General features: G+C 40.9%; 1 protein-coding gene across 4 annotated transcripts in view; it reads left to right on the top strand.

The window, feature by feature from the left end:
* Positions 1-22,459, top strand: part of ZNF704 (zinc finger protein 704) — an 80,218-nt gene that overhangs the window by 3,490 nt on the left and 54,269 nt on the right. For 3 of the 4 annotated variants that reach the window (XM_090137748.1, XM_031590929.2, XM_090137751.1), the window contains exon 2: positions 14,086-14,333. In XM_090137748.1, coding sequence (XP_089993874.1) covers positions 14,086-14,333 — 248 coding nt within the window. Of the gene's footprint in view, positions 1-5,319; positions 5,383-14,085; positions 14,334-22,459 lie in introns of those variants that run through there. The other variant, XM_090137749.1, reaches the window with a different exon arrangement.

Raw genomic sequence — 22,459 nt, 5'->3', positions numbered from 1 at the left:
GGAGGACAAGCAAATTAAGACAATACAGACTTATTAACACCAGCAGCTCCATTGTGTTTTTCTAGTATGGACCTTGACTGAAAGCCTGGCTGGTGACTGGGTAGAAACTGCCCAGGTAAACTTGGCTTTTTCCTTTTTATTACAAATAGAAAAGCTTGTATGTAGTATGGATTAGTGGAGGCAGGGATGAGAGTGGTGCAATTGTAAGGTGGTATTCTTTTTCCTCAATCTCCCGTAATGAAGAATGAATGGGAGCAATTTGGTGCGGTTTATTTTTTTGTTGTTTCTTGGACACTGACCAAAGGTAATCACTTTGCCCTTAAAAGGAATTGTGTGAGCAAACTGTAACTATGTGTGATGAATGAGGTGTGCTGGAGCCACTGGCAGCTCTAATCCATGTTTGTGGGACTGTTCTCAGCCCCCAGTGAGGTTGGTTGGATTGATCGTGAGTTGCTGTCAGGGACACAGCGTTTACTGCTGGTAGATGTGTGCTGCTTGCTCTTTGCACCTGCAAACTCAATACTGAAAAAGTGCTTTGATGTGGTTCTCAGTATGTGTAATGCATCCCATGAGAAGTATGGTCGCATAGACTTATGCCCTACCGGAGGACACTGGATGGACTGGATCAATGGGCCAGGATAAGCTGTATGAGTTTCAGTAGGGCCTAGAAGGTGGCCAACAAGGCCCAGGTGGTGAAGAAGGCCAATGGCATCCTGGCTTGTATCAGGAATGGTGTGGTAAGCAGGACTAGGGAAGTCTTCCTGCTCCTATACTCACCACTGTGAGGCCTTAACCTTGAGTACTGTGTTCAGTTTGTGGCACCTCAATACAGAAAGGACATTGAGGTGCTGGAGCAGGTCCAAAGAAGGGCAACAAGGCTTCTGAAGGGCTTGGAGAATATGCCCTGTGAGGAGAGACTGAAGGAACTGGGGCTGTTCAGTCTGGGGAAAAGGAGACTGATGGGAGACTTTATTGCTCTCTTCCAGTACCTGAAAGGTGCTTACAGCAAGAGTGGGGTTGGTCTCTTCTCACTTCTGTCAGGTGACAGGATGAGGAGAAGTGGTCTCAAGTTGCTCCAGGGGAAGTTCAGGTTGGATATCAGGAAAAACTTCTTTACCAAAAGCACTGGAATAGGCTCCCCAGGGAGGTGGTTGAGTCACCATCCCTGGATGTGTTTAAAAACCATTTGGATGTGGTGCTCAGGGACATGATTTAGCAGAGGGTTGTTAGGATTGTATGGTTAGGTTGCGGTTGGACTTGATCTTGAAGGTCTTTTCCAACCTGAGCAATTCTATGATTCTACCAGTTTCTGCACTGCTCAGCCCTCTGTAAGCATTGCTGTGGGTCAAGCAAGGATGGTGTTTGTTAGTTTTTTTTCTCAGTAAGAAAGTGTCCATTAGCTTTTTCTTCATTAACCTTGAGTATTCATAATACTTTCAAGTGATTTATTGAATGACTTAACTAAAAATAGCAAGCAGCTTGACTATTGCTCGAGGTCAGCCAGAAGGATACTGAGGACTAAAAGAGAAACTGTTATTAGTGTTTGTATTTATTTGTAAAGACTGAGCAGGAAATACAAAGTGAATAAAAAGAGTGTGAATAAAGAGTGTGTGTTGCATTCTGAGGTGCTCAGCTTAGAGTTCCTGGTCTGGTGGTGAGATCTAACTGCATCGTGTTGCAGAGCAGAGCATATAGGCATTGAGCGATGCCAGTGCTGATGAACAATCTGCAATTTGATCACTTTCACCTTTTGGGCACCTTGCCAGACTTTCTAGTCTGAAGTGATGGCTGTGGTGACGTTTTCCTCATTGTATGAGAAAGGACATGTGTGGGTGGTATTTGTTGTTTGACAACAAAACTAACGAAGACAGGAAACTGAACAACTTCTGTTGCTCGAACTTGGGATAAAAATACACATCTTTTCATTGCTGTTTTTGCCAGAGATAAGAGTCAAACTTCCCTAAAATCCTGACTCCGATGAAGCTGATGGAAAAATCCCGCTAGCTTAAACAGACTTGGAATTAGAGCCCAATTACATAACCACGGGTGTGCATCCATTAGTCTCTCAAAACCTCTCTCCATCAGTCCTGCTGATCTTTAAGTACGGCTTCAATCTACCAGAGGCACTTACCATCACTGGACACGGATTCGGAGCAGGTAAAACGCCTCAGTGATTGGATACCGAAGTGTGAAATTACACAGCTCATCGTTTTACCATCTTGAATGTATTTTTTAACAGAGTGGATAAAAGCTTACTTGTACTTTAGATAGGCAATGCAATTATGACAAGCAGTCATGAGATGGGCTGGTTACTTAGGAAATTTTCTGCTTCAGCAGATCAAGTGGTAAACGCCTGCATCATACTGACAGATAGAACGTTGTATGGAAACCTTCAGTGAACTGGGCTTTTTGAGTTGAGCTAAAACATTTGAGCCGACTTGATCCTTTATACATACATGCCTACGCCTTTGAAATGGCCAGAACACTCTTTGAATTGAAAACGTTTTTGAAAACGTATTTTATATATTTATTTATGTAATTGTGTCTAATGTAAGTGCTGCATAAGGGAAAAAGAACAGAACCAACTTTTTTACAGCCCAGTGTGATGCAGTTGTTGCTCTCACTATCCAGGTGAGCAGTGGTGCCTCGCTAGCTCATGGCTCGCTGCTGCACAGGGCTCATCTGGCACAGAACTGGATGGAAAAAGTAGGACAGTAAATAATGGTGAAACTGAGGCTGCTAGGGATTTGCTTCTGGATGTGTGTCCGGGTGTTGTAGACATCTGTCCTTTTTTCCTCAGGACATGAGAGAAGTGGCTTCTTCTGCCCATGTTCTTCCTGTTGCTTCCTTTGGGATGGGGCTCTGGGTTTTACCTATAGCTTGCCATGTCAAGCTGACCTGCTTCATCGGTATGAAAAAGGGTAAAGCATCCCTATCCCTTCTGGCCTTCCTTCTTCCACTTCCCAGTGATGCACTTGACTCCACAGACTCATTTTAGAACTTGTTGCATGCTGCAGTGGGCTGCCTGAGCTTGCCTAAACATCGGGCAACCAGTACAGCTTCCTGATAGTGCGAGGGAAGAGGTGATAACATCCCAGCTAGTGCATGAAGGAGGAAAAAGAAAGGGAGGGAAGGAAGCAAGCCTTCCTCCTTTTGGGAACAGCATCTCTTTGGCTGGTTGATCTTTGCACGGAACTTCGGGATTCATTCTTCATGTTCTTAGTGAAGGCTCTTCTCCTATGAGGCATGTTCAGTCCATCCAGTTTGCCAGAGGATTTGTGTTTAGAGACACTGAGGAAGCAAAGGTCACTGCATGTTTTTGCTTGTGTTATTCCTTTGCCTGCAGGGGTACTGAGATGAAACTCTGATACCACTTTGCTGTGCAGTCAGACCCAAAAATAAGCTTCTCTGCTGGCACCCCTCCTACTCTGAACAGAAAAACTTAATGTTTTTGTCTGGAGCCAAACATAGATTTGGGAGAGCATCTGAACTGGTGGCAACACTCCTTATGTGCTCATCTCCTCTGGAGGGCCGTGCTCTCCACATCCTGACTTGAAACAAGTTAGAGAAAACAAGAATGTGTGTATAATGTAAGTGTGTCCTCCAGGCTGTAAGCTCTGGGGATCAGCTCTGACCCTTGCAGCTTTTATCCTCAGTGCCTGATTTCATTCAGAAATTGGATACATCTGTGAACTACCATTGTCTGATTTCACCAAAACATCATCATTCAAAAAAAAAAAAAAAAAAAATAGGCAAAGGTCCTTATTTTCCACTCTGATGCTTAGGCAAATGGATTAAATTTTTGCACCCTTTTAAGAGATCTGTAATCTCAAGTCTCCTATTTCTGGTGGCTGCTTCCAAACTCAGGCAGTCGCTTCTGGCCTTAGAAACCTCACACCTCTCTGTATCTGATCTGCAAGAGATCTTGAAAGCAAAGCTGATCTCTTTTTTCATTAGAGAGACTGCTATACATCTTGGTCCACACAAATTGCTTTCAGATGCAGACAGATCAGATGAGTGTTCTTACTTAGGAGCCAGTGAGGCGGCATTTCCAACATCTTACTGTTGCATGTGGGATGTTCTCTGCTGCCTCTCAGATGCCTGGGTTTTGGGAATTCTACTTGCTTAACCCTGAATGAGATTATAGGAGAAGTGATGGTGTTTCTCCATCCTGCTTGCAACCACTGCCATTCTTACTGATCAAACCAGGAGAAAATGGAAAGAAACAGAGCTTCTTGTACACTTTTGGTAGTGTTCTTCAAGTTGTTGAAATCAAGGAGATAAAACTTTAACATAGATTACTAATATGTCTTTCACTTACGCATAAAATTTGTTGACTGCAGAGCAGGTGGATATTTCTGCCCATAACAAAGTCCATACACAAGGCCGTATTAAAGTACTTAAACCTAGAGCTGTGGTGTGCATCTTCTTAATGTAATCAGAATCAAAATGAGGGTCAGCAAAGATAGCAGATACTTTTTCATTAGCTTCTGTTACCTTCTTTACATCTCCTACAACAGAAAGAAATGGTCATTTTAGGGAAGATAGATGTTCATAGGAAGACTATAGAAAATAGCCTGATGTGAGATTTCAAAGCTTCAGCCACTGCAGTACTAACACCTGATGTGATGGCACTCAATAATTGCAGCTTGCGATTACAGTTAGCAATGTAACAGAAATAAGAGCCAAAATTGCCTGTAGTTTAATAAATTTTCCTGCTGCCTCGTGTTATCACACTTGTTTTTAACTCCGTTTTTTCAGGCTTTCCCAGAGCTGGGCAGACAGACCCGGGTGTGCCCTGCTCTTCTCCTTTCCTGCTCGGCAGCCCTCCCCTATCCTTTTCCTGAAGCTCTTAGTGTCTTGCAGGGACCTCCGACTCACAGGGCCAGGCACGTATGCCACCTTGAGAAACGTGATAATTGTCTTAGTTAATTTTAAACTCTCCGTTTGGGAAACCAATAATTGGAAAAGCAATTATGGCTTCCCATTTTGGGCCAACCTGCTCCTTCTTAATTCGTGTCTGGTGGAAACCTGAGCGGTCAATGGTGGGCGTGTTTTGCAAAGCGTAACGTGAAGTAGCAGGATTGCTGAATGAGAAGTGAACCTGTTTTGCAAACACAGTCCTCTGCTTTCCTTCTGCTTAAGGCTTTCCCTTTGTTCCTATGATCAAGGAGGAAAAGGCTCCAATATCTCTGAATAATTTTTGTTTAGAACTGAATGTGGTGTATGGGAAGGGTCATGATTGTTTTACATACTATCTCCTATAATCTCATTGACATCCCTCTCTCCAAGTTTAATAACACACTTCCTGTGTCAGTTATTGCAGGATTTCAGATGTCACAAATTGATGGCTGTTCTGCTTGGGACAGAACAGGTGCCTGGGTGAGTGCTAGATTTTAAATGTGGTGTGTGCTTGCAAGTGTGTACAAGTACATGTCTAAGCCCATGTGCAAATGAAAATTTCTCGCATTCATCTGGATGTGTGCTAATGGACAAACATCTCAGATTGGGTTCTACACTTCTTGTAGATAAATTAGATTTAACTAGATAATATATGTGTGTCTGCAGTAACAGTGAAGTGATGGAAACTTCTTGGTGACTCCAGTTCTTGCTGCCTAGCACCATACTGTGCATCTGTAAAGCAAATATTCAAATTCGTTTTTTAAGGTTTAGAAAATAAGTACTCTGGACGTTTTTTATATTCAGACAAATGATGAAGATATGGACTTTCTCCTAGCTAGGTTGAAAACAAGTACTACAGTCACACTGATACATTGGAGAGAACAGGTACAGTGACCTTAAGATGGTACATCTTAGATGTTAGAGAGCAGTGGTTTACAAATGCTTGGAGTGATTAGATTAACACAGTTTATGTGTAATGAGCAACCGCTGGTGAAGCAAGTAATTAAATGCAAAGTATGCTCCAAAATGTAATGATACATTGAAATTCAGGGCAGATTATTTCCAAGCATCATTACAAGAATGTCTTATCTCTTTGTATTCCTGTATGAATAGAGGTTTCTGGCTAAATGAAAATTCAGTCCGTGCAACGTGTTCTTTCCTTCTGGTGAGAATGCAGTCTCAGAATGGCAAAAATGAGATCCTTCTTACATAAAGAATGCTACTAAAATAACTCAAACTGCAAATACTGTATGAAGTAGTAAGAATAGACGAAAACCTTTGTCCTCATAGGGATTCAATTTAAATATTTTTTACTTGTATGATGTTATCTCAGTAATAAGTTCAGTGTTTCTCACTGCTGCTATTCTGTTTGCTGTCAACTCTGCTCATGATTTCTTTCTTCTTCAGAAAAATGGATAGGCTTATTGTTGTCCCTAGAACATAGCCTGCTGCTCAGGCTGTGCCTGAAAATAGTCTTGCAGGTATTGATCTCTTATTTTGGATGAACGTGTATCATATCATTTCATTGTTACTTATAGGCATGCATTAACACCTTTCATGAGTAACTCGAGGCTGAAATATATTGATTCCTCTTTCTCTCCTCTGTTGGGTTGTGTATTTGTTCAGTTGTGAGTCAAAAATGGTAGGGCCTTGTTTTAAAAAAATCCTGTGACTTTTGTTTTCTCACCAGATGGCAGCTTTAGTGGCCGTCCATAACACATAGCATGTTTGCATCTATTACAGAATGTGGAAGAGGTGGCCACAAAGCTGGAATGGAAAAACAGCTTGTGAAATGCAGGAGAGCTATGTGGCAGGTTGGTGGGCACTAAACCAACTTGTGGCTATCAGTGCTTTTCTTAGGAGTCAGGAGAGGGCTTTCTGGTAGAATGATACCAACTGGTCTCACAGGCAATGAGATGGCATTCCAAAATCCCCATCTTGAATTGTGCCTTCTTTGGAAGCTATAGAGTGTTACTATTGTATGTAAACCAAGGATCTCAACATTAAGGTGAAATCATTTATGTGTTGACAATACAAATTTATCCAGAATTGGAGCAGTGAGCATTGGTGTGTGGGTGTGTGTTGATTTGGTTGGTGGCTTTTTTTAAAAGAACTTCTCACCCATCTTTTCTGGAAAGCAGCCAGGGTGGCTTGCGAGGGATCTTTGTTTTGGGATGAAGTGGCACTGGGGCCAAGTCTGATTATGGTGGCCTGTAGTTGAAATACTGCAAGTACAACTTTATGAGTTGAGGGAGAAAAGGAAGTTTGTATGAAAATGGTAATGGTAATGGAATATTAAGTTGCAGCGTTGCTGATTTTATTTATTTGAGCGGCTATTTTCCCAAAGCACATTTCCACTAGCATCTTTCTTTATCCAGAGGTTTGAATGAAGTCAATTTTTGTACACTCTTCATCCTCATAAAATATTCTAAAATGTTTTTTTAGAGGCACTTTTATTTTGTTGTAATATGAACTATTTTGTCTGTAGGGAAAAAAGTAAACAACACAAAATGGCACAAATGGGCCTTAGTGTCTGGCTATTTATTTACCCCAGCCTCTAGGATGCAAACTGTGCACAGGGGGATCTTGCTCAGGCATCTTGGTCCTTGCAGACTCCCAGCAGACCCAAGAGGGCAAGTTGGAGTTAGCAGTTGTCTCCCAGAAGAGGAGAATGACAGAAGGTCAGGCAAATGCAGTCACCTTCCACTGGCACGGATCAGTGCAGCTTCACTGTGGGTTGAATGCTGTGCCATTGGGATGAGCAATGCTGCGTGCTGGGTAGCTACTTTCTTTTTGTTCCATCTCAGTGATGCCCACCTCCTTGTTGGTAAATTAGCCCCTGAGTTGTTTGTAGAATTGGCAGCAAAGTATGTGCTTTATGTGACGTGGCAATTCTCATTGTTTTTCTGTTGCTGTCAGCCTATGCAGACCTTTGAAAGGCTATTAAAAATAAGACCTGTGCTCCTGGTACGCCCACCTGAATCAACAGGTACTGCACAAGAAAACAGGATCTGAAAGGACATATGTGAGAGTCAGTTATAACCTTTACAGGGGCATTTCTGTACAGTTGAGTCACATGCAGGTAAACTGTGATATACTTGGGATACTAATATTTGTCAGCTTATAGAAATCACAGACATCAAGGCCAGTCTGAAAGGGGCTGTGAGCAACCTGGTCAGAGGGAGGTGTCCCTGCCTATAGCAGGGAGTTGGAACTAAGTGATCTTAGAGGTCCCTTCCAACGCAGACTGTTCTATGATTCTATGATCTTAATGCCTTTTAAATATTAGTGACCTATTTGAAAATAACTATCTTCAGTTTTTGATCAGCAATACACCAGAAGCAAAGGAAGGTGCTAAAAAGCCCAGTGAGATTGTACTCAAGATGTGAATTTATAGTCTGTCAAATTTAAGTCTTTTGGTTTGATTCTAAGTATACCTCTTCTTATTCCAGTGCTACTGATCCCTTGGCTAGCTGGTTCAATACTCGAGCTGTTTGATCAACACATTTATTGCTATTCAGGGCAAAATCCAAGATTAAATTGAACTGAAATTGGAAGAGACTGAAGTTTGACTGCAATGTGATCACTGTATCAGGGATATGCCTTTGGGCAGATTAATAATGGTCTGCAGATATGTTAAGGTATAAACTATCGAAAAAATTGTAGTCTGCACATCCTCTATAGTGAATAGAGAAAAATTTATCTAAAACTCCTCAAAAATAGCATTGATATAGAGTGTGCTTGAATTTGGGCAGGACTTCCATTGCAGTGCATCAATCTGATCAGGACACATGAAATTCAGGACTGGCAACTCGGTGGTGACAAGGTACTACCAAACATAGGTTTCCATAGGCAGGCCTAGGTGACTTTTGAAAAGAAAAAATGTAATGTGTTGATGGAAACACTAAAAATATTAACAGTGTGGTGATCATTTAAATGTAAGATTAAATTACTTGAGTTAAAGAATAATTTAGAAGAAATTTAAGCTTAAAATAAGAACTTCAACCAAAATACGTGTCATGGTCTTGGCAACTTCAAAGCAGAAAGTAAAACTTTTTCTTTTGGTTTAGGAGAGTTTCTGGCTAGAAACCAAAGCAAAAAGAAAAGTTCCTTTCAGTTTTCATAAGAAGATTACCAGACTCTGGCCAACGCAGCACCTGCCTCTGGTTTGCCTGAGCACAGCTAGAGTACAGCACCATTGCACTGACCTTGGAGAGGGGGAATACTTCAGACTAATCAAGGGCAGAGCCTTTGTAACCCTATCATTGTCTCTGAAGAAGTTCACGGAAATGTTCCTGCTGTTAGATGTTGAAAACTTGAAGGAGTGTGTGGGAGGGCCAGCACTTCTTGAAAAGGAGCAGAAAGTAAAATCGGGTTAGGGCCCAAGTGGGTGCGAGTACCAGATCTGAGCACCAGGAAGGAGGACGGATAACATTCAGCTGTCATTTCCAAGTGTATCAGAAGTCTCACGTGCCCACAGTGGTAGGAGGGAAATTGTCAAAGGAGGTGACGGTAACTGCAGATAGAAACATATCCTTGTTAAAATTTGCAGATCTTTTATAACTTGTATTTCTGTAACTGAGCTTCCAAGCAATGTCAGTTGCCTGAGGGCAGGTTGCAAAGCACTTGACTCAAAGCAAGCTGAAGGTTACTGATGGCTTGAAGGGAAAAATATGCAAAGAGTTGCATAGAAAAGCAGTGACTGTAACATAAAGTGGCTTGAATGTGTGGTAATTAATTGTGTATGGAAAAAATTATGGAGGTTTTTATCAGCAGTTGATACTGGAGGCAGTAAGGTGGCAAGTATTGAGGTGTGTTGGCAAGAAAAAACAAACCGTTAGCTAGCACCATAATCATGTAGCTTAACTACTTCCCAGCCAATGAGAGAGAAATGCAAAGTATCAGAAGTATTATCTGTGAGACTCTGCCTGCTTGTATTAGACATTCCACTAAGTTTTTGCTGCAGTGTATTGTGGCTTTACAGAACTGCCAAAAGCCTTGAAATGGTTAAAAGGCTGGTGGATTCATGGGAGGAAAAAAAAAAGGTTCTGATAACATAGAGCAGCTAACTTATCTGGAAAAATACGTTAGAAATTGATAATGCTATCTCACAGCTATGAATGATCATGAAGCAGAACGTGAAAAGTGAGTAGCCCCAATGGTTTATCAATGGACTTACCCAAAAGTGAGAAGCTTGATCAGTCAAATTACTGTGGCACGTGATGCTCTCACATTAACTTGCTCATAGATATGGCTGGATTGCCATAAAAAGGTCATGTACTCTTCCACAAAGGGCAGATGTTTCAAGTGGAACTGAAACTCCTGTAGATGTGGATGAATTAAAGGAAAAAAATCTGCCTGCAGAGCAGGGGAGAATTACCAGACAGTAGCCACTGAATTCAAGTCCAGACTTTCTATTATCATCACCTGTTTTTAAAGGAGAAAAATACTTTATCTGAAATAATGAGGGGGAAATTTAGAAAGATGCTTTTTTTTTTTAATTTTTTTTTTTCCAATTATCTGTTGAAAACAGAAAGAATGAGCATTAGATATGGTCTTCTGCCATTTATGGCTATTCAGCCAATGGATCTGATCTGTCCATTTGTTAGTGGACCTTCTGCAACCTTCTGAACATTTGAATCTGTGGTCATTTTTCACTTTCACACACTTGGATGGATCTGGCTATTAATTATGACATATTGAAATATGAAAACCCAACCATTATTTGAATGTATTTGAGCTGAATATGAATATCATATCATATCATAGAATGGCCTGGGTTGAAAAGGACCACAATGATCATCTAGTTTCAACCCTCCTGCTATGAACATAACAGTTGATGTATGTATCACAGTAAAAGTGAGTCTGTTCTTAATGTTTTTGGCTTTCTCTAACTGTTAATTTAGTCAGAGTCTGCAACCTTTTGTGATCATTATGACTGTAAATGTACTGATGTGTGACAGTATATTTGTTGAAAATGAATAAAGTGTCATAGTCCCATTGAGAACAAATTATTTTCTTTTTTGGTAAAATTAAGAATATATTGGGTAGGAAAAAAAAACAACAAAAACTAAAAACAAAGCAAAATCATCCTGTTGAATAGAGTGAATAGAGAAACTGACTGCCTTCTTTGCTTCAGTCTTCACTACCAAAGCCAGCCCAAAGGAATCCCTGACCCAAGAGACCAGAGAGAAAGTCTGGAGAAAAGAAGGCTTTCCCTTGTTTGAGGAGAACTGGGTTAGATTGGTTTTGGCAAACGTGGCACCCACAAGTCAATGGACCCTTCTGGGATGCACCCACAAGTGCTGAGGGAGCTGCTTGGCCATTCTTGATAACCTTTGAAAAGTCATGGCGATCAGGAGGGATGACTGAGGAAGTAAGCAAATGTCACCTCAGTCTTCAAAAAGGGCAAGGAGGGCCTGGGAAACTGCAGGCCATTCAGCCTCATCTCCATCCCTTGAAAAGTAGTGGAACAACTCATCCTGGGGGCCATCTCGAAGTATGCGGAAGACAAGAAGGTTGTTAGAAGTAGTCAGCATGGATTCACCAAAGGGAAATCATGCTTAACCAACTGTATTAGCTTCTATGATGGGACTGGCTGAATGGATGAGGGGAGAGCAGTGGATGTTGTCTGTCTGGACTTCAACAAGACTTTTGACACTGTCTCCCATGATATCCTCAAACTCACTAAGTGGGAGCTGAATAAATGGACTGTGAAGTGGATTGAGAACTGGCAATGCCATGTCTTGGAGGTTTGTGATAAGGCGCACAGTCTGTTTGGAGGTGTGTAGCTAGCAGTGTCATACTGAGTCGAGTATTGTTTAACTTGTTTATCTCTGACTTGGATGAAGGGATACGTGGCCTTCTCAGGAAATTGGCTTATGAAATAAAACCAGGAGGGGTAGCTGATACCCTGGAGTGCTCCACTGCCATTTGGGAGGGTCCTGTCAGGCTGGAGAGATGGGCAGAGAACCTCTTGAAATTCAGTGAAGGTCCTGCACCTGTGGAAGAAGTCTTATGCAGTGGTACAAGCTGGGGGCTGACCTATGGGGAAGTAGCTTAGCAGAGAAGGACCAGGGGATCCTGGTGAAGAACAAGTTGAACATGAGTCAGCATTGTGCACTATTGGTCAAGAAGGCCAATGGTGTCCTGGGTTGCCTTAGGAAGAGCGCTGCCAGCAGACAGAGGGAGATGATTCTTCCCTTCTGGTTGGCCCTGTTGAGGCATCACCTGGAGTAGTGTCCAGTTTTGAGCTTTCCAGTACAGAAGAGACCTGGAGCTCCTGGAGTGTGTCCAGTGAAGGGCTACTAAAATACTGAAGGGACATCTCACATGAGGAGAGCTGGACCTGTTCAGCCTGGAGGTGAGAAGACACGGAGGATCTCTTCAATGTGTATAAGTATTTGAAGGAAGGTGTCAGGACAGGACCATACTCTTCTCTGTGGTGCCCAAGTGATATAGGACAAGAGGCAATGGGCACAAACTGAAACACAGGAAGTTCCATCTGAATTCAAGTAAAATCTTCACTTCTTTGAGGGTGACAGAGCATTGGAATAGATTGCCCAGATGAATTGAGGAGTCTCCTTCCCTGGAGATATTCAGAAGTTGTCTGGACATAGTCCTGGGTAATGTGCTCTAGTGCCCTGCTTGAGCAGGAGGTTGATCCAAGTGACCTCCAGAGCTCTCTTCCAACTTCAGCCATTCTGTGGTTCAGACTGGAATTGGAGAGTAGAGAAGGGGGGAGTCTGCCTTTGCCGTGGAAGATGATAAAACAGCGGAATTCAGATTTTTATACACACCTTCATTTGACTTTGTGTAATCTCTAGGCTGGATATTGGAACCTGGGTGATCTCAGGCATTTTTTGTCTTCAGTGCACCACTTATTTCAGGTCAATCTCCATGAAAACAGAAGGTTATTCAGTATCTGTGAAAGTCTTCAGACCCTCAGAAAAGACGTTTCTGTAAATCTAAGAACTTTTCCAAAAATACTCATTAGATCATAATTAGATTTATATTGTTTATATGTCTTCTTTTAATTCTGTGATCACATGCTGATTGTTTTGTCTTCCAAGGCAAATTTTCTTGGTAATGTGTCATCTGTTTGTGTGTGAAGAAGTGTAAAATGACTAATTCTTTGTACTATTTACATTCATAAAGTAACAATTTCAGCTTTGTACTTGAAGCAAGTGCCAAAAGTCCTTCCATGGAAACACAAAAAGAAGACACATTAAATCATTGGTCTCAAATATGACATATAGTTTGTATAACAAAACAAAATTACCTTGGCAAGACTCTTCCTTGTGAACTGTAAATAGATTGCACCTTTTTACACCTGCCAAGATCTGAAAGCTATAAATAGATTTGTGGTGAGGAGATGCATATATATTTATACACATAGGTATTAATTACATGTACTTTTATTATTTTTTTGAACCATGAAAAGAAGGAGTAAGGTGGCAGAGTTTACATAGGAAAGGATTTCTGCTTATCTGTGCTGTTGGTATCTGATGGTAATGCATCCTGGATTTCTCCACTGTAATATCTGTAGTAATAGTAACAGGTGTCTAAAAATCCACTTTGCAATTCTTGAAGACTTCTGGACACCATGCATGTGTTGTGGAAGCACATCTATTCCAGCCAGGTTGTTCTGTCTTCTGGTGGCCATTTGGTTTCATTGGAGGGGCTGCCACCCAGGTCCAGCCCTGGAGCTTCTGGCAAGTCAGTGGCTGAAGCTCCTGATGTTAAAAGCACATAAATGGCTGTCAGAAACTCCTTTATTTCTTGGTTGCCATCTATGTAAATTCTGACATTTAATGGGATTTTAGGATGAGAACAGTTGGAATTTTTTTTGAATAGTTACGCAGCATAAATGTATGTGCATTAAATACAAGTTGTGCATACTGTGGCTCTTACAGTGTTTCAATTCCAATACCTTTTTTATTTAACATTAAGACTTACTGGGTTGCTTTGCCAAATGGCCAATAATTGTTTATTTTCCTGGGCTGTCCTTAACACTATGGAGAAATTAATAGCAGTTCCAGAATTTATGAAGAGCAAAGAAATAGTATTCTCTGATTCAGAGAGCTAATTAGAAGAAATGTCTGTGGATATTGGGTCCTCATCACCATCACCACTTTTTAGAAGAATAAGAGAAAAATTTAATAATTATTCTTAATTTTGCAGGCAACCAGCATCAAGCGTGAAATGACCTTCCCTGCATTTCATCAGGAGGATGTAAAAACTGACATCAGTCAAAAACTGCCAGACCAACAGTTTCTCCTGTTCACCACGAAGGAGGAAGATCTAAAAACAGCAGAGACCAAAAAAACAAGCAGAGTTCATGAGTATGAAAAGGAAAACACTCGTTCTGTTTGTCTTCTGGAACAGAAGCGCAAGGTTGTTTCTTCAAATATTGATGTGCCTCCAGCAAGGTAAGAAAAGTTAGTTTTGGTTTGGTTTTGTTGTTTATGCTTTTCATGTGTGTTTTCATTTTTTCTTCCTGGTGGGATATTGAAGGCAGCTTTGCCAAGTGTACTGTGAACAGTTAAAACTGATATTCATGTTTAAGCAGTCCAAAGTAGATCTCGACTCTTCTACTGGAGAGATCTGCTAGGAAGTAGCAAACAGTAGCAGGAGCTGAGGCTGCCAGAAATGTAGGACTTACAATGGTTTTGATTTTATCATGTGCTGCAACTGAGATATGCCCAGACGAGGATGTACCTTAATAGGGGGAGATTGTTGACACATCTTCAGCTTTGCCTGATAAATAATCTTCTAAATGTGACATAGGATCATACCTACAGCTTCCTATTACTCACAGGAATGTGCAGTGACTTATTCTAGAAATTGAAGTTGTAGTATCATATTTTCCGCCATCTGCTTACATGGGGTAAAGCTGAGTCACGATGTGGTCCATGAAATGAATTAACAGAAAAAAAGTGGTGAGGAAAAGCCAGTGCAGGAAAACCAAATTTGTATGAAATGGGAAATCAGGGATTTTGTTGTTGCTGTTTTAATTCTTATTCCTTGGATTTCTTGTGGATACACATAAATTTTTGTGACTGCAGCACTACACTTCTAATTACACAATACTTACAGGGAAAAAAATATTTGTTCTTTTATATTTGTTATGCATTGTCTATATAGCAGCAAGAAATTCAAGATTTATTTATATATTTTTATTTTTTTCTGACATTTAGGTGGAATAATAGTAAGAGAAAAAGAAACCAAGAATTTTGTACTAGCTAACGATTAAAGAGAAGGGCACAGAAAAACAATGTCTAGAACTTTGAACTTTTTGGGAAAGAATTCTTTACTTGGAAACAGAAAAGGAATGACTCCTCTAGACAAGGGCTAGTGTAAAAGAAAAATATCCAGTAATGCTGAACAGATTCTCTTGAAACAGTGGTGAAAAACTGATACCAAATTGGGTGTTCTGTCTTGTAAGATAACGCATTCATGGGAGAGTTTTTGCTGTTTGTGATTATATGTTGGCATCAGTTTATCTGCAAATATGTATTTTTAATGTTCCATTATGCATATGATATACAGTGAAGTTCCTAGCATGTTTATTTTCTAGAATGTCACTTACTAAGTAGTCAAACTGTTTTGTTGTTTTTTTGATTGCTTTCTAAAAACGAACATAAAGCTGCATGTTTTGTCACGTCATCCAGAAGAGAATCATCCTTCTGGCTCTCATGGATGACTATTGTGAAGACCACAAAGTTCACAAGCACTTTGACAGAACTGTCAAAGGCACATACTAGGCACATTTACTAGGCATTTACTAGGCTCATAGCTAGTAAAAAGCCATGCGTTAAAATGCTGAAATTTTTAGGATACTTATTTATTTTTTTTCACTCATAATCAGCCCTGTAATAATGACTTAGTGCCCACGTAGCTCAGAACAAATGTAATGATCAGAAGATTCAGGTCTAAAGGCACTGTAGGAAGTGACCTAGAGCAGTGCCCTGCTCAAAGCATATGTTAGCACATCCATTTTAAAATTTGGGAAATAAAGGTTCAGGCTTTAGGAGATTTTTATTTGACTTGATTGAGATAATCCATCTCAAAGAGTCAAGCTCCTCTTTCCTGTAACTTTGAGATCATCTTTCTTCTGAGGATGAACATTTCTTCCCCAACAATATGGAAAAGAGAATGAATAAGCATCTTTAATACCTCTTTAAAACTAATTAAGACACTAGTTGTGAGCACAGGATACTAAGATGATAAGAAGCATATTTGTTTGCAAAAGTGTCTTCTAAAATTGTTCATCGTTCCTATATTTTGTTGTATGCACATATATATGATCTTATGTACTTAAGAGAATTTTTTGCATGTTTTCAGATGTGCAAGTGAAGCTGCTATATTAGGAGACTTAAGGAAGAAAGCAGGCAACAAATCTAGAATCTAAATTCAGTAGTGTGATAAGCATCTTGGTCGTTCCTGCTACAAGTTTGATTTTCCATTGGAATGGGAAATGGCTTTTTGTCCTGTTTGTCAACAACACACAGAAAGTGTGCAAAAACCTTTGCTTGGAGATCTTATTAAATACTTGTTACGAGGGGGATGCCCAGTCCCTCTTTGGTAGGAACTGTTGAATCTGTAAAAGTCATGTTCTCTGGGGTACAAAGGAATGTAAGGCCAGGCATTTGACATTCTCTTGCCTCTTTACAATAATATGATGTTTACAAAAGCGTGGGAGAAGTCAGGAGGTGAATATGATCTTCAGTTTCATGTGGCTATGTACACCATCTTGAGAACAAACTCAGCTAGTGTTTTAAAGTGCTGTGAAAATGCATTTTGCTCTGTATTCTGTTTTAAAACCTTGATGGAACTGAGGAGATTAGCAGCTTCACTGGTAATGCCGAATTGAAGAGGAAGGTTGTACTTTCCTAAACCCTGAACAGTATCAAAGTGGTTTAGAGACAAGTTTATCCTACTGCAAAATCTTCATCAGCAGGGCTGTATGAGTATCTTCATAAGAGCTATGGAAAAGTGTCTGCAAGAGAGTTGGTAACATGGAAAGATATCCTTCCCTTTGACCACTTAGTGAAACGAAGTCCATCCCATCTCATCTGTTCTTAACAATACCAGAGAATATGAGTGAAAATCTTTGTGAGGCTCTGTATCCAAATATTCAACAACTCAAAAAATATTGGCGTGATAAATGCTGCTTCTCAGACACTCGGCCACAGTAATGCTGCAGTGCTCTGATTATTGCTCACAGACTACAGACTTAGAAGTATGTGAAAATATTTTATCGTGGTCTCTGGCATGTCAAGTGCTTCATACTAAGGTGTGCTGAAATTACTGTAGATGGAAGTGCAGAGGGGAGACAGTTGGGTTGCTATATATGGAAAATGGGAATCTAGTGAAGAATGTGGACAGTAGAATTTTGGTTTTTGAGGAGAGGTAGATCCATAGTATTTAGCAGCCCAGCAGTAAAGTAGTTTTCTGGAGAATGGAAGGTGTGGGTTCAGACTCTTCTGTTGTGTTTGGAGCAGTGCCATGGACTCATCCAGGGAGGTGTCCTGAACATTGCATTCCTGGCATACTCAAGGTGCTGCATAGGGCAGATCTTTAAAGTAATAGTGTCAGGCTAAATGTACCAATATTTTATTACATACTGGAGAATTTTAATACTGAAATGCACATTAGTTTTTAAAGCTGATTGTTTGCATTTTCTGTTTCATCTTGCATTATAACTGCAGACCTTTCTGTCTCTTTCTTCTGCTCTATTGGAAGTTTCTGCTAGATTAAAGTAGAAGATGAGAGCTTTTTTTTTTTTTTTTAAAAGCCATTTTTAAAAATTTTGGAATACAAAAATGAGATATAAACTTAAAAGCATGAAGTCTTTCCTTTTTCAGATCTCTTCATTCTGTCATTGTACACAAATACTACACAAAGGTGTAGTCCAACTTTTCAAACTCAGATGAGTCCAGTAAAACTGTTAGCTTAGCAAATTAGCTGTTTAATATAAAGCAAGGAATTCAAATTTCCTTATCACTTTCCAAAGTTTAAATTTATCATCATTTGGTGCTTAGAGTACTGGTCTTGGAGAAAGCGCTCTGACGACTCCACTGCAAACTGCAGTTATCTCTGAGAATTGAGATTTTATCTGCAGAACAGAGGAAAATACATTTTTGTTGACCTGCAGTTCAACTACAAGCGATCAAACGCAGAACAGATCCCTGGGATCTGAGTAGTGAAAGGTCAGTTTGTAATAAGAGTGGTGCCACGCTGGGAATAATAGCATTCCATTGTAGGCAGAAGGAAGCCCAGCTCTGCTGGTGTTCTGAGCAGCTACATCTGCAGAGGTCAGCTGCAATCAAAGATGATGTCCCCAGCAGGCAGCAGCATAGAAGTTAGCAGAGCCTTTTCACTCATTTGTATTTTCATCAGTTATGCACCAGAATCCACATTTAGTCCCAAAGCAAGTCAGCAAGGAAGAGGAGAAGCAGCCTGGACCAGTGGCAGCACAGCTGGGAGGAGTCAGGGCCTGGGCAGTGATTGCAGCTCAGTTCTGGTAGAGGCTGCTTGTGCTGTGGGGACTGACTAGAAGGTGAGAAGCAGACAGCAAGGGGTAAAGTTTCCTTCTTTCAAGTGAAACATAAGGATAAACATGTGGAAGTGGCGGTGGGGTTAAAACTCCATTTAAACAGATGTGATTTGACCAGCTGCATCTGGAAGCCCTTCATAACTTCTCTGCATTTCTTGCAAGGGTAACGTCAAAGCCTTTGACACTGTCTCCCACACTATTCTCCTGAAGAAGCTGGCAGCACTTGGCTTGGACAGGTAGACTCTTGGCTGGGTAAGAAACTGGCTGGAAGGCCGGGCCCAGAGAGTGGTGGTGAATGGAGTTAAATCCAGCTGGCGACCGGTCACGAGTGGTGTTCCCCAGGGGTCGGTGCTGGAGTCTGTCCTCTTCAGTATCTTTACTGATGACCTGGATGAGGGCATTGAGTGCACCCTCAGTAAGATGATACCAGGTTGGCTGGAAGCGTCAATCTGCTGAGGGGTAGCAAGGCCCTACAGAGGGATCTGGACAGGCTGGATAGCTGGGCTGAAGCCAATGGGATGAGGTTCAACAAGGCCAAATGCCGGGTCCTGCTTGCGACTTTGGTCGCAACAACCCTGGGCAACGCTAACAATACTACTTGGGGCGAAGTGGCTGGAAGACTTTGTAGAGGAAATGGACCTGGGGGTATTGACTGATGCTTGGCTGAAGATGAGCCAGCATTGTGCCCAGGTGGCCAAGAAGGCCAATGGCATCCTGGTTTATATCAGAAACAGCGTTGCCAGCAGGAACAGGGAAGTGATTGTCCCCCTGTACTCAGCTCTGGTGAGGCCGCACCTCGAGTACTATGTCCACTTTTGGGCCCCTCACTGCAAGAAAGACATTGAGGCCCTGGAGCGTGTTCAAAGAAGGGCAACAAAACTGGTGAGGGGTCTGGAGCAGAGGCCTTATGAGGAGCAGCTGAAGGAGCTGGGATTGTTCAGTCTGGAGAAGAGGAGGCTCAAGGGAGACCTTATTGTTCTCTATAACTACCTGTGGTGAGCTGTGGTTCAGCCTCTTCTCTCATGTAACCGGTGATAGGACTAGAGGGAATGGCTTCAAGCAGTGCCAGGGGAGATTCGGGCTGGACATTAGGAAATACTACTTCTCTGAAAGAGTAAGGCACTGGAATGGGCTGCCAAGGGAGGTGGTGGAGTCACTGACCCTGGAGGTGTTCAAGGAACATTTGGACATTATGTTGAGGGACATGGTTTAATGAGAACTATTGGTGATGGTTGGACTGGATGATCTTGTAGGTATTTCCAACCTTGATGATTCTGTGCTTCTGTCTTTTCTGGTGTGACGGAAGGGAGCAACTTGAAATGTCCAAAAGGGGTAGAGAATCAAGGAAGGAAATGAACAGGCATCACTCCTATCCTTCTGGAGGGTGGTAGTGTTTTAATAATTTTGTTAACTTCTTATTAAATGATCTCAAAATATTGTGAAATATGTATTATCCACTTGCCATATCCTTCACCTGATCCCTCCAGCACTGTATCTCCTCTGAAAAAAAAAAAAAAAAGAAGAAAACCAGATCTTCCAACTGCTGAATTTTCTCTACATTGTTTGTGCTCTTAAAGGAAAAGCCAGAGCTAAACCTCAGTTGCTTAAGTACTTACGATAGTGAGAAAATAGCTATTGTGTAATAAAAACCTCTAGTTCTTTGGCCTTTCTTCTTCACTGTTAAGTAGTGCCATTTACAGTGACAGTCATATATGTTGGATCTTCCTGTCTTGTGTTTCTTTTTTTTTTAAAAAAAATGTTGCACTGTTGTTACAAAATAAATTTTTATTCATGTAGCTATACATTATCTGCTAATTAGTTCATAATTTATTGGAAAAATATGTGATAGAATTGAAATGAAGTAAATGAAGTGTCTTTAGGAATTCTTTCCTTCATTGCTGTTTTATGCACTTCTAATAAAGGCACAGAAAACTACAGCAAAATAAATGGTAGCCATGTTTTCTGACCATCATTGTAAGGAAACAGCTTAGGCAGTGCTGTGTTTTTGTCCCAGAATGATTTTCTTGCCTGGTATCTCCAAGAACATAGCTCTGGGCAACCTTCTGGTCAGGGGGTTTGCTGCTGATCCCTGTGGCCTGCTGGGCATGGCTGGTGATGCAGCATGCATTTCAATGGGAACATTTGCATGTTTTCCTAGCCAGACCTCTCCAGGAGCCCAACTCAGAGATCAAAAGCAGTATCTGCATAACTCTGATATCCTCAGGAGGAGGACTTTGTGATATACTTGCAGGAGGAAGAACCCAGTGATCCATCGTGCTGTTTTGTTTGCCTGGAGATGTTTATTCAGATGCAGTCTTCTCACTCTGTTTTAGAAAAGCCCAACTTCACTCAGTAAGATCTCCTTTTTTATTTGCTACGTAATGTTGGCAGAACAGATCGATCAGGCAATTTCAGAGGGAGTCAACTATTTGTTGGCTGATGGTGCTTTTCAGGCAAATGGATGAAAATAGAAGGCCAAGAAACCAGGCTGTGCTGCAAATTTATTGCAAGCTTCTGCAAACTTCCTTCCAGCCCCAAAATCACTTCATTTAGACATTTTTCAGTTTTTTTCCAACTACCCTTTGGACTGAATGTTCTTATCTCTTTAAGTTCTATTTTCTGTGCATTCGTCATAGTTGGAAACTTTGAAACCCATTGTTTTTCATGTAATGAAAATTACACCCGGAGTAATTCCCATGTTTCAGAGCTTCTGTAATAATGTTGGTAGTTGGCAATACCATGTGTTTAAAATCAGCTTCTCCAAATATCCGCACCAGCTAATTATTGAAGTATTAAATTGTTGCTTTGTTTTGCTAGGCTTCTTTAGTTAAATTTGTGTGCAGCTTGATTGGATTTCACCCAAGCAGTCATTAGAGCTTGATTATGTTTAATATTGATGATGTACTGCTTGTCATGGTCTGCTGCAAAAAAGACGTGCCTTCTAGGATCCCATTGTTAAGGGGGAAAAGAGGTTTAGACAAAAAGCAGTCATGTTCTTCATGTGTTTCTTGATGCTGCTTTCTTCAGTTTTTCTTTACCTTACTGAAGGACTGTATGTGTATATTAAACTCTAGGGGCCTTTGAAAATGCACATGTAAGCAGTGTAGCAGAAGTTGAATTGAAAAATGTAGATTAAATTGCAAGTAAAAACTCTGCAGGTGCTTACTACAGTTACCACAGAGCCAAACCGTAACTCCCAAAGTCACCTTACTCATTTAGCTGAGATCTTCCAGATCTCTTGCCCCGGTGTTCGTTGCCATGATAGATGAACCAGCTGCTTGTGCTGCTGAAACATAGACGGGGAAACTGTCCATAGATGATTTGTGACTGCATTTGAGCTGTGGAAATCTGACCTATCGTGATGAGTGAGGTGTGTCAGGTCTCAGTGATGCTGAGGAGCAGAGGACATGATCAGGGGGCTATCCCATTCAAAGGGTGGCTGAACCTGGGGTGGCTGAGCTTGTTACCAATACTGTTGACACATTCACGTGTCAAAATTCATAAGTGCTCACTGTCGTATCCAGGGAGGATAGTTTGCTGAAAAAAATTACATGTGTTATCCATTGCTTAAGAAGAGTTTACTCTGTGTGTATAATGTATCTCTACTTTCTCCTCCATTGGATATTTTTGTCAGTCCTGTTTTGTTGTGTTGTATTGCATGCATATCCATCCAACAGCTTCAAGATCTCCTGTACATGGCTTTATGACTATAATGATAATGGTTTCAGCTGGTAATGAAACTGGTTATGTGAGTCATGCAATTGACCTTCATGACCAATCTTATATATATGCTAGCTAGCCTTTCCAGCAGAATTTATTCTTGCTAAAGTGTGAGCTTTGGATGAGCTTTTACTCTGAGATTTGTTTTTTTTTCAGTAGTGTCTAAATCGCAGTGAATATTAATCTCATGAATAAATCAGACTGCTTTTTGTGTTTGTTACTAATGATCTTCTGCATTGGGTAGTGAATTTTACACAAGTTGGTATAATGCATGTT

The sequence above is a fragment of the Phasianus colchicus genome, chromosome 3 (genome assembly GCF_987193195.1).
Source record: "Phasianus colchicus chromosome 3, bPhaCol1.hap1.1, whole genome shotgun sequence".
NCBI classification, from domain to species: domain Eukaryota; kingdom Metazoa; phylum Chordata; class Aves; order Galliformes; family Phasianidae; genus Phasianus; species Phasianus colchicus.
This window is presented reverse-complemented; position numbering and strand designations above follow the sequence as displayed.